Here is a 12,796-nt window from a genome sequence, read left to right as displayed (position 1 = left end):
CTCTGTTTGCAGGCACAAAGGGATGAATGGTGAAGTGGTCACTCTCTTCAGCGGTGAACATGCTCTTTACTGTTGCTCATGGGCATCAAGAGACTCTGCCAAGTCTAAGGCATTCCAGAGACCTTATATGATGGCTGGGGTTTGTAAATGAACCTACATTAAACACCACTAAGAGATGAAGCGATTTCTGCAACATCACATGATTTTTCTCCAAAATGTGTTTTTTCAGTTTTACTTTTTGGATTCCTGGGATGCTCTGGCATAAGATTCCTGGTTCCACCATGATTCATTTGGTACAGTAAACAAACACAATAACCAAAAATACTCTCAAACTGCAGTTTAACAGAGACGTGATTTTCTGTGTAACAGACAAACGCCTGACCATGGTCCCAGCAGGGGCACGTGCCACCTAATCTAGAGACACTTCTCTCACAGGAGTTGTGCCAACTCACCTGCAGCCAAAGCTATGGGTCACGGGAAAATGGGATGGAGAGTAAGGGGGGTACAGGGAGAGAGAGAAAGGGGGCACAGGGAGAGAGAAATGGGGGCATGGAGAGAAATGGCGGACCGAGAGAGAACGGGGGAAGAGAGGCTGGAAGGGTGAAAACGAAAGGGAGAGAGGGCACTAGTGAGGGGGAAGGGGAAGGAGGTGGACAGGTGATATACATTTTAAAAAGCAGGTCTTTGGCAGTAGGTGATGACTGCTGGCAAGGACCAACACCCGGAAAGGAGGTTTGACATCCGAGCCCCCACTATGATAATGTGAAACTATCATGCAACTACAATATCACAAAAAGGTGCTAGTTTTCCAAAGACACATGACCCGCCTGATGTACACACTACAAGATTCTTATAAGTCCCAAGAACATAAAGACAAATTCATCTGACACATTGAAAAAAAATTATACTTTTCAAATAGCCCTCCGTATTAAATTTGCTCCATTTCTACGCTCGGTTAACAGATATAACTACTACCCAATCAATGGTATTCAATTGATCCACCTCGGAAGAATGAAGGCTGAGGCAGACTTGCCGGGAGTGTAACCTCTGCCCCTTACAAGTGTACGTCTCACTGAGCCCTTCTGCCGGTATTGTGTTGGACAGCTGGTTACAATTCAATCAGTTGAGCCCCTTATGTGTAGCCTTTAAACAGAAACACAGCAAAGCCCGCTTTTGTATTCGCCAGATAACTAGGAAAACCAGCTATACACGAGGCGCGAGCAGCAACCGGAGTCACAGAGGTAGAGAGACCAGCCTTTGCTCCGCCGGTTATGAATAACTTAATATCCACGTACCTACCAAACATGAATGTGTCCTTCTATAATGGATGTGGTATACATGTAAAGTGCTCCAATACCTACGGATTGAGTTTGCGCTAAATAAAAAAAACTAAAAAATAAATACAAACACCTAACAGATCTGTTCCAGGTCAGGCAGCGGAGTCATAGTTCGCCCGACCCTTGTGAAGACAGAGCAGCCGTCCCTGAAAATCAGCAGGGCAAGGGCGAGGATGTGGTCCGTCGGCTAAACTGCCGACTTTGGTGCTGGAAACCAGAGTTTGAGTCCCGAGGTCGCATCAACATCCTGTGATTCTGGGCAAATCACTTAATCTCCCGGCGCCTGAATGTGTAATGTAAATACGGTGCTCGTGCAAAGCGCTCCAATAAACTTGGGTTCCAGTTCGTGCTATATATATATATATATATATGCAAAAAAAAACAAGTGCAAAGGCAAGTAACAGTACAAGGACATGTCGCCAGCTAGTCACATGCACTCATAAACACACCTACAGGCGACGCAACAGCACAGTAAACCCATCCGCCCAACACCGGACATTTTGCAACTTGCTTTTATATGGTGTACGCATAATTATACATTTGCCACACTTGCCTCATACCATCATCTCCTGCATATTTTTCCTTTTCTCGCATAATTTAGCCAACCCTGCCAGTTATACTATAATAAAGTAAACAAACTAAACAGTTCACAGAACTTACCCCAGTAAAACAAGCGTCTTCAAATAGGTCGTGTCTCCGATGAATGTCGCTGATTCGCCTTCTTTGAAAATGTTCAGTGCTGCACGTTTAAATAGAGCATTGGATGCACGAAAGATATCACTAATAGCACTAAGTAAACAAAGTAATTGCTAAAAATGTCCTAAAACATGCCGCCCTAATTATCACTTGCCATGCAGCTTTTATGACTAATGAAGGTGTGGCGGTGGCGCCAGTAATATGCCTGCTCCCGATCACAACACAGAAAGTGAGAATTATCACAGCATGAGACCCCACAGTAATCATTAGCACAGCATGTCGACAGGCGCCCCAGGCTGCTGGAGCACTCAACTATAATTAATGCGCAGCAAGTCTTCCGGAGACGAGCACTCGACTGGAATTAACGCGCACAAGCTGTTCCACTGTGAAGCGCGTTCACAGACCAGAATCGGCTCGTGCCCAGACCAGAATCGGCGCAGCACGTCTTCCGGAGACGAGCACTCAACTGGAATTAACGCGCACAAGCTGTTCCACTGGAAGCGCGTTCACAGACCAGAATCGGCTCGTGCCCAGACCAGAATCGGCTCGTGCCCAGGTCTGTCTCCCTTGGGAGTAAACACGGCAACAATAGTCTCGTTGGCGGCAGCGCTTTGCGCTGCAACGCCAGCGAGACCTAAAAAGCAGTATTCTTGTGTGGTAAATGCTTTTCTCCACGCCTTGGCAAATGCGATAAGAGTAATACCAGCAAGAGAGTTGGCAGAATGAGGACAAAAATGAAAAAAAAAACGCTGTTCTCCCTGCCACCAATCACCTATCATAAGCCATTTCCTCACCCACATTAACCCAAGACACAGTTTACTTAACAGTTAGCCCAAGCTACATCCCTGGAGAGATGCAAGACATACCTTAGGGGTTATCCTATTTCATCCCAAGAAATCACCTGGAGGAAGTGGCAACTGTGGACCATACATATTAGATGACAACATGTCAGATGAGAAGACAACTCAACTTCTTGCTCGGAAGGCTGGAACACACTGTGGGCAGGAAGGGGCCACTCCTATCCCTGCCTGTTGCACAGTTTAGTTTTGTTGAGTATCCAGCCACCCTAGTCCTTGCAAGCACCAGAGAAGCCAACCATTCCAGCCTTCAACAACAGCAGGATGTTCCATCCCTCTGAGGAGAAACCACACTGGCACTTATTTACAATAAGATGCAACAACTACGCAAGCCTTTTCGTACACTAGCATTCTGCATCACTCACAGGCCATTCGCACCATTCTTCTCATGCAGCTGGATGCGGAGTATCTTAGAGGTGACAAACAAGTCAGTCTGCAGCTGCAACTTAGTGCTATATCACACAAAGGAGACAACTAGCAATTTTTCACTCGATGGAATGCACTTCATGACCTGGAGGATGCAATCCCTGTAGTTTTCTGCAACACGTTGGATGGATCCTCAGCTGGAGGAGACAACCACTCCAGCCTCAGGCCTGTAGGAAACCAGAAATTGTGACGCGGAGACAACCGCTCTCATCATCTGTAGAAAGGACCATGAATGTTTGGAGGAAACGATTATGCCAGCTTTTTGAAGCAGGAAAAGGCGGCTGGACCACTTGAAGCGACCGATAAGGCTGCCAAACAAAATCCCAGCTTTCACCTTAAGAAGGACTCAAGATCGCTTAAAGGAAACACCCACTGCCCTCTTTGAGGGCAGAAGGGTCCAGAATGTCTCACAGGAAATACTACAGCTTTCGACAACATTAGGAGAAAGCACTTTAGACCTCACAAGCGGGTGAAAACGCCATACCAATAGTAAGTAAGGCTTTAGTGCTACTCTTATGTCTATCCTGTCCCGGTTTTCGCTTCTCAACCTCTGGTCACCCTACACTCAGCGCTTTGCGGCGACCTTAGGGCGACAGACAGCCATCGACGCGTCTAGCATGATGTAGCATCACATTAAAACCTCCGAGGAGACACCTGGCGCAGCTCTCGCCTGTGGGAGGGTTCGAGCTGTTTCAGAAGAGACAGTCACTTCAGAGTGATCTCGCTCCGAGGACCTGTTGTGGAAAGTTTGCAAGCTGTTGCAGGGTGTGTGTGAGTGACTGCCGCCCTCCCCGCCCAGCACACAGGAGGCGAGGAGGAAGTGTAGAAAGCAGAAGTTACAATCTTTGTTGAGGGAGGAGTCGCCGCTGCATGGGGAGCTAGCGGGGTAGAAGCGCGTTTACCACCCGCGGAACGGACGGCTGGGGGGCTGTCTGTCTAACCTTACCCGTCGGTCTGCCTGTGTGCCACGAGCCTATCCCTCTGTTTCAAACTCTCTGGTTGTCAGCCTGTCGTCCTGCTACCCATCTTGCTGTCACCCTATCTGTTTTCAACCTGTCTGTTTGCCTTTGCCACCCTGTTTGTCTAACTCCGAGTGTGCACTTCTGTGTCTCTCTTGGTGTTTCTGTCTACCCAACTCTCCATCAGCCACCCTGCCTGTCTGTGCGTGAATCTAGCTGTCCCTCGGGTGTGCCTCTCTTCCCGCGGCCCCTCAAAGGCGGGGTCTCATCTGCACCAACCCCGCAGAAAGATGCAGGCCATAAAGTGTGTGGTGGTCGGAGATGGGTGAGTGACTTTGAACATGTCTATCACATTGTGTGCTGTGGTTTTCGGTGCTTTTGTAATGATAAAAGGTCAACTTTTGGCAGTAACGTCCAGCACTGTTCTGTGCAGGGGGTAAGAGGAGAAAGTGGGGGGGGGGGGGGGCATGGAAGTCTGCTTCACTACTGCAGCAGTGAGAGGTTCTTGACCAACGCAACGCTCTGTCGGTTCACCGGGGGCCAGATGTGTGGGAGCCCTCTGCCGGCGCCGTCAGTTGTGACACATTATCAGCGGTTTGAGCTTCTTCCAGTAAAGCACTGCGGGTGACACGACTACGGCCCTGTGGGCTTCCTGCCGCAGAAGGCACCAGCAGCTGCGCGAGCTTCCGCTGCCAGCGGCCCGCTAGTATCACACCTCAGCAGTGCGAGTTTCCTCCATTTCAGTGATATATAAGGCACCATCAGTGAGTGTTTCATCTGCTAATGTCCTGTCAGTACTATAATACCTCAGCAGCGGGAGTTTCCTCCAGCAGAGTCCTTTCAGTGATATAAGGCACCATCAGTGCGTGTTTCCTCTGGTAATGTCCTGTCAGTACTATAATACCTCAGCAGTGGGAGTTTCCTCCAGGGGGCCCTGCATCGGTGCTATGATTCCTCAGCTGTGTGACCTTCCCGCAGCAGTGACATGCCAGCACATTAGGACTCCAGTAGAGGGCGCGTCTTCTAGCAGTGCCCAAACAGTGCTACAATTAAGCCCACAATGCCTGACCCTCTCCCTGCAGGGTCAGGTGGCGCCTCACAATTGATGCCCCCCTTGTTAGCATCCTTCCTTCTCCAGGGATTTCCTCGCTACCACCTTTTAACAGTGGCCCTCAAGTCTCCTTAACCACGCCCTCTCACATGCATTTCTGCATGCAAGTCTTTGATGGCAGGCAATAGTTCACTGTTCTATATTAGGATTTTAACTTATAAACTGCAAGTAACAAAAAGCTCTTTCTGACAAAAACAGAAACCCACTGAGCTATTTATGTTTTATGCACGTTGTGATCCGCATGGTGCACGTGTTTCGCAGCTTAAACCCTCTGCGGTATCTTATGATGAGTCAAAACTTCCAGTAGACAAAACTCTATCTCTCTCGAGCAGCTCCATTACTCCGGTAGTGCCTCTTCAGTGCTGAGACTACAACAGTGTGAGGTTCCTCGGAAAAGGCGACTGGAATTATGCGGCAGCGGAGAAAGTCCAGTGCTTGATTTGAGCCGGTGGTCTGCAGTGCTCAACACTGCCTTTTAATTGGCAACACTGGTCTTGTGACAGTCTGCCACAAGGTGGCGCTGTCTGGCTCATTTAGCAACACCACAACAACAGTACATTTTAATGCAATATGCATAAAAAATTACTATTACCTGCCACCCAAGCCATTCTTCCAGCTTTGGGGGCCATAAATAGTCTGAATTTTCACACTTGTAGGAGTGTGATGGTTAGTAGTAGTGTTATTACTATCATTGGCAGCATGGAAGGGGCAATATGTGGTGCAAGCTGCAGAGGCCTCCTCATGTTAGCCCTGGCACTTCTTTTTTACAAATTAAGCACTGGGAGAAGGACATTGTGTGTCAGGCTACCTAAATTATGAGTCAAGAAAGAAATATTATGTGGTTTAATGCTGCACATTGTATGGCAACATTTCCTCATTGTTTTGCCGTTTCAGCAGTGCCCCAGAAGACTGCAACACATTAGTATCAATTTAACAGCTAAATGCAGCAATCAGCAGAAGAAAGGTGGCCTGTGTGTGCTAAAGGGTCTGTCACTGTGCACCAACAGTTGTAGCAGCGCTTTTGATGACTTTTGAGCTGTTTGAGTTAGAAGCACTAGAAGCTGCAATTTATGCAGAAGATGATGGATAATATGCAAGTGAAACAATTTGTTAATTATGCAGAAGATGCAGGGCGTGGCCAAGCAATATGGCTGACAGGACGTGAGCTCCTAGGGATCCTGGCCGGTCTGCCGCATTATCCTGTTTATATCCTGCACCTGTGCGCACTTGGGTGCCTTCAGACGGCTGAGGGGGTTCCTGATGCTTTAGGGGCCCTGCAGGAGAACCAGGGGCCCTGGAGGTGCGTCTTAGACGGGTGAACCTCTGAAGTGGGACGCTGCACTAAAATGGCCTGTGCAAGGCTGTGCGGCCTGACAGCAGCCAGACGAGGCCTGCAAGCATCGGGGGAGGCCCAGACGAGGAGAGTGTAGAGAGCCACTCGGCCTCTACAACACAATGTATTACACTATACACACATCCCCCACCCCTCGAGGCGGGCTCGCCTCGGGGGTATAAATAAAGTAACGGAAGACCGCTCGGGGTCTTTCCGGTTGAGCACTACAACTGCGCACCTGTGGTCACTGCACCAAGTGTCCCGCCCGCGTGGCCTGCACCAGGTCACCACACTGGCGACGAGGCCGGAACACCCGCTGCGTGTCATCAGCCATCCGTCGTTGTGGCCGCGGCGTCAGCGGAGCCCACCCGCGACGCTCCACCATTGCCGGCGATCCTCCTGTGTCCGGCTGCCTGCGTGTCTCCCTCTTTGCTGGAGACACACTCCAGGAGCAGGACGCGCCTCTCCGAGACCACAAGGTGAGCACTGTGCGCGCTGTATCGGCTCCGCCGGCTGCCGCTGCTGAGCCCTGCAAACGTGCCTGCAGGAGTCTGCCTACCTCCACGTGGCTGCCGGTGCGCCCCGCCCCCGGTGTTAGCGGAGCGGAAGCATCGCGCCCTGGCGCGCAGAAAGGACGCACCTGACCGGCTGCCAGAACGCCCTACGCGCATGTGCAGCTTCTCTCTCTCAAACAAACATTGGCGACAGCAAGATCCCCATCGGCTACTGCTTGCTTCATGCGGTCTGCTGGATTTCACCGGCTGTGACGTGGTTGTGCCATCCTCTTCCTGCCTGCTGCCTGGAGCCGACAGCCTCGGGGTTTTGGGGCTTCCTACGTGGGAGTGTGTGTAACCGACTTGAACGCCCCAGCCCGTCCGTCGCTGCTCACACGCAAGTGAGTCACTCGCTCATCCCAGCCAGCCGCTCCTCACGGGTGCAGCGCTAGGCGCATTGACGTGTCCCGCCTGTAGGCATGAGCGTCCCGCCACAGGCAAACAACAACGCCCCACCGGCCCCACCTGCGGCCCAAGGAGGAGGGGGAAGGGCGAACGAACCACGACTCAATCACGCAACGACCAACCCACTCCCGCCTTTCAGTGAAATGGCGGATCCAGCCACCGCGGCCCCCCGATGGAGAGCTTGGGTGGGCCAGCTCAACAACTACTTCACGGAGACCCGTGAAATGGACGGCACGGTGAAGCGCTCCCTGCTAATCTTCTATGGGGGACCTGAGATCTATGATTTGTTTGCGAGTCAGACCCTCCCAAACACAGGCAACGCGGATGATTACAACGCTGCAGTCGCGGCTCTCAATCAACACTTTGATCCGCAACTCAACCCGGACTTTGAGAAATTCAAATTTCGGCGTTCCTTACAGTTAGAGGATGAGTCTGTCGACATGTTTCATGCGCGCCTGAGGAAGCTAGCGGCCACATGCGGATTCACCGACCAAAGGGAGGAGATAAGAAGCCATATCATACTGGGATGCAAATCAATACTGCTCAGGAAGCTGATACTGCGTCAACCCGGCATCACGCTGGACCAGATCCTGGTGCTAGCCAGGTCACATGAACTTTCAGACGTTAGGGCGGAAGAGATGGCCGCAGCTCTCCACAAACCGCCTCCGGCGCAAAGCAACACCTGGTCTCCTCCGATCAAAGAGGAACGCGTCAACGTGATCCGCAGGCGACCAACGTCCGCACCAGTCAGGACAAGACCGCCACCTGGAGGACCCTGTGGGAATAGCGGAGAAGATCACCCCCCCCACGGCCACATGCGGAGTGAAGGGGCGAGAGTGTTCCCGTTGCGGGAAATTGAATCACTACGCCAAAGTGTGCCGCAGTGGTCAACCACGGTTTGCCCCAAGAAGACCGAGAGGGCTCATACAAAGAGTCTGGCAACTGTCGATAGCTGACCCGGACGTATCGAAAAGGGATGCAACGCACCACCAGAATCTTGACCTGAAGGACGAAGACGACGAGGTATACTATGTCTCCTTCGTAGGACAATCAGGAGGCAGGCGCAGGCCGCCGCCTATGTGCTCCGTCAGGATCTTTGGTACCGATCTCCAGGCACTCATAGACACCGGGGCAACGGTGAATGTCATGGACTCCCAACAGTTCGAAGCACTGGCACACCGACCCCCTCTGCTGCCAACCAAAGCGAGAATATACGCATATGGAGGTGTCACCCCCTTCCCTTGAGAGGCACCTTTGAAACGACGGTCACCAGCGGTCCTCTCACCACCACGGCTAGATTCCACGTAACAGAAGGAAGGAAGGGCACCCTCCTGAGCTGCCACACAGCTGAGGATTTGGGGCTCGTGTTCTTCACGAACGAAGTACATGAAGCACACGCCAAGGACATTATGCAGGAGTTCCCCGAACTCTTCACAGGGCTAGGGAAGTTGAAAGGAAAACAATTTTGGCTCCACATAGACCCTACAATCAAACCGGTAGCCCTGCGTCACCGTAGGGTACCGTACAACTTGAGGCCCCAGGTTGAAGCGGAGTTGGAAAAGCTCGAAGCGTTAGACGTCATTGAGAAGGTCACTGGTCCCACACCCTGGGTATCTCCGCTAGTGGACGCTCCAAAGCCAAAACAACCGGGAGCGATTCGACTATGCGTCGATATGAGGCTACCCAACGCTGATGTCAAGAGAGAGCGCCATGTAACACCAACCATGGATGATATCATGGCGGACCTAAACAGCGCTAAATGGTTTTCAAAATTGGGCCTTAATGCGGGGTACCACCAGCTGGAGCTAGAACCAGACAGCAGATACATTACGACCTTCGCTACACATGTGGGCCTCAGAAGGTACAAGCGACTCAGTTTTGGAGTATCTTCAGCGGCGGAGGTGTTTCAAAATGCCATTAAGGAAACCCTGTCAGGCCTGACAGGAGTAATCAATCTAAGCGATGATATCCTGGTATCCTCGTGTACCCTTGAAGACCATCATGCCCAGCTGAGAGCAACACTCCAACGGCTCCGAGACCATGGCCTAACACTACACAAGGATAAGTGTGTGTTCTATCAGGAATCTATTGACTTCTTCGGCTACACGTTCACGCGAGAAGGCCTCAAAGTAGATCCGAAGAAGGCACTTGCCCTGCGGTCGGTAAGCATCCCCAAGTCACCCACCGAAGTGCGGAGTTTCCTCGGGATGGCGACGTACTGTGGTAGGCTCATCCCGAACCTAGCCGCACTGTCTGAACCCCTTCGCGTCCTCACACGAAGTGACCAGCCCTGGACATGGACGGTGGAAGCCAACGCAGCGTTCGCAAAGATCAAGGCGGCATTACAAGATAAAACTGTCATGGCATCACTGTTCCCACTAAGCTGCGCGCGCGGGCGCGCGCGCACGATGGTCAGCCGGAGCGCGCAGTGCCCTGGGTTTAGCGCGCACAGTCATCCCTACGAGACTGTTCGCACCGCCGCTTTTTAAAACGCGAGCGGTGCAAAATCCATGCGGGAGGCAGAGACATGGTGTTGCAGGCGCGCAAAGCCCATTGTGCTCAAAGTGCTTCAGCTTCAGCACCTCCTCACCCCCCACCGTCGTGTGTGGGTCCCCATGCTGAGGCAGCTTCCCGGGCACCCAACAGCCGCACCCGAGTACTTCACGGGTTTTTAAAAGGCATTTTGCACGTTAATGAGCTTTGTCGTTTTTTTTCACCCCTTCTTAGCACCTGCATCTCCACACTACCTACTGGCACAAAGGGAGAACGCACGAACATGCAAGAGACAGATAAAATTGCAAGGAGTATCTGGCACTGAATTCATACATGCCAACATTTCAGAAGAGCAAAGTGGGAGATTTGAATCGGGTTACTGTCATGTGTGAAAGGGCATCCGTGCTGTGGTCTGATCAACAGAGTATGCATCAGTATGAAAAACGCCTCGTCCTACCAGTTGTGTTGGAACTCTGCTCACCTGCTAAAAACACAGAATGTGCCTGTTTGGCACAACGCTAATCCTCTGAAGAAATGTGCAGCATCAGCGGTTCTGAAACAAAACGTGTGCAAAGATCCCGCATTTTCTGTGGATATTAGACCTAATTGAAACCATACCAGAACACTGCACTGCATTAAGGGATGCCCTTCTGTGTCGAATTGACTAAAGCTTGGCGGCAGATTGGTGGACTAAATGATAAAGACAGAATTATTTTGAATATTTAGCAGATTTTGTCCAAGAGGTATTTACTTACGAGACCACACAATGATTGTTCTTTTAAGGAATCCAGTGGTCTATCCGGGCCACGTCTTAAGCAGACATAGTTCATCCAACTGTCTGATCTTTAAATCCCCTAAAATGTCCCGGAGGGGGAAGCATTTAAAAGGAGATCGAAGGACAAGCAGTTTCCCAGCTACAAGTAACTGCTTTCGCATAACTTTAAAGTACTCCCAAGTTTGTGGTACTTCCTGATGAAGTTACAATCCTAACATAGGACAATGACCAATGAACTGTCATCAAAGAGCTGCAGACAAACATGAATGGTATAGTTAGAACTTTTTTGGGATATAGTTAGAACTTCCCCAGTCTTTCATTATTCTAATGTTGCTAAAACCCCCATGGAATACTCTTGAAATCCTAAGGTTGTGTTTCCCCAGACCAAACCATCTTAAAATATACTGCCCACCACTATGGATGACATGTGATTCCTACACCTTGTAATCCTCATTGGCTTATGTGACATTCCCTGTAGACTGATTTACATACTTGTATGATTCATTGTCTCTGTATAATGTGTGCGTGGTGTAAAGTACTGACACACACTACACTGATATGAGTAGCGCTATACAACAAATGAAATGCATATGAGAGAGGGGCTAAGTAAAGATGAGGGGCACTGTTGGAGGGTGGCAGTGAGGGAATCCGAGGACGAGGTCATAAGGGGGAGGGGCTATGGGGAGATGAGGGGCGCCTGTGGCATGTGGCAGTGAGGGAATCCGAGGAGAAGGTCAATAGAGGGGCCTATGGAGGGATGAGGGGCACTGTTGGAAGGTGGTAGTAAAGGTATTTACGGAGAAAGAGGTTATTGGTGTGGCACCAAAAAATACTTTCGCATCAGCGCTGAAGCCGGCCCTGTCCTGGCCTTTCTGTTTTTGTTTATTTAATTAGCAGTCGGGTCATAAGGGCTACTGTGGAACATACTTTAAAGTGCGTGCTAATTATATTTACTGCTATATTCAATGTTTTAAGTTTGTAGGCGATTTTACTAATGTTTTTAGCGGGAAAAATGAAAGTGGAGTCCTATGGTGCCTGATATGGGGCTGGGGCCCAAGGTCAGCTGTGAAATAAGGTGCACTGGAGAGGAGTAGTGGATAATCAAGCCTGTAAGGGAGTGCGTTACAGAGTCCGGGGTCAGGCGGAGGTAGTAATGAAGAGGGATTCTCCCTGAAGGCTCACGCAGAGGGAACCCGAGAAGTGTCACTTGCCTGATACTCCCACCTCAGAAACCTCCTCTTCCCAATAAAGGAACATTACATGGAAAAAGCACTTTTTGAGAGTGATAATATTTAGAAAGAGATTTGGAAAAAAGTGTGTTTTACTGGGCCTTGTAAGACTAAGAAGAGATAAAGGAGGGCCCGGAAGCAGGCCTGCCTAGACATATATGCGACAAATCAAGCCCGCAGTGGCCCACCCAAATGCACCCTTGGCCCACCCAAATAAAAATTCCTGGAGCCGGGCCTGTTCCCCTCATGGCGCTTTACAAACAAAAGAGTGGAGCAAGTTTAAAAACCCAGCGTGTACTTTCAGAAAGTACACGCTGTGTTTTTAAAGTTGCTCTTCTCTTTGCAAGCTGCGGCGATAATTTTTACGCCGTTCTTGATAATATGCCCCTTGGAGTCTTGTGCTTTTCTAAACCTGAAGTGTACTTGCCTGTGTAACCAATTAATGTCATGGAGTGTTTATCCAATTTGTAAACCGACCTTAAAACCCTTAACTGGCGCTGTATGTGTAAATAGGCACCATCTTTTCACTTTTTAAAGTAAACGTTTGGAGTGACATTTGGCGCTGCACACGCACGCGGTCTGGTTCCTGGCGCACATAGCCAAGGTTGCAGTGCACACTGA

General features: G+C 50.3%; 1 protein-coding gene across 3 annotated transcripts in view; it reads left to right on the top strand.

Moving 5' to 3' along the window:
• The first annotated feature begins 4,103 nt into the window (after positions 1-4,103).
• LOC146833507 (ras-related C3 botulinum toxin substrate 2) overlaps positions 4,104-12,796 on the top strand; it is a 149,851-nt gene continuing 141,158 nt past the window's right edge. The window contains exon 1 of one of the 3 annotated variants that reach the window (XM_085601354.1): positions 4,104-4,600. In XM_085601354.1, coding sequence (XP_085457480.1) covers positions 4,566-4,600 — 35 coding nt within the window. In that variant the 5' untranslated portion in view covers positions 4,104-4,565. The remainder of the gene's footprint in view (positions 4,601-12,796) is intronic. The other 2 variants (XM_085601353.1, XR_014960592.1) reach the window with 2 other exon arrangements.

The sequence above is a fragment of the Triturus cristatus genome, chromosome 4_2 (assembly GCF_964204655.1).
Source record: "Triturus cristatus chromosome 4_2, aTriCri1.1, whole genome shotgun sequence".
Lineage (NCBI taxonomy): Eukaryota > Metazoa > Chordata > Amphibia > Caudata > Salamandridae > Triturus > Triturus cristatus.
The sequence above is the reverse complement of the archived record's forward strand: the minus strand, read 5'-3'. Positions and strand labels throughout refer to the sequence as shown.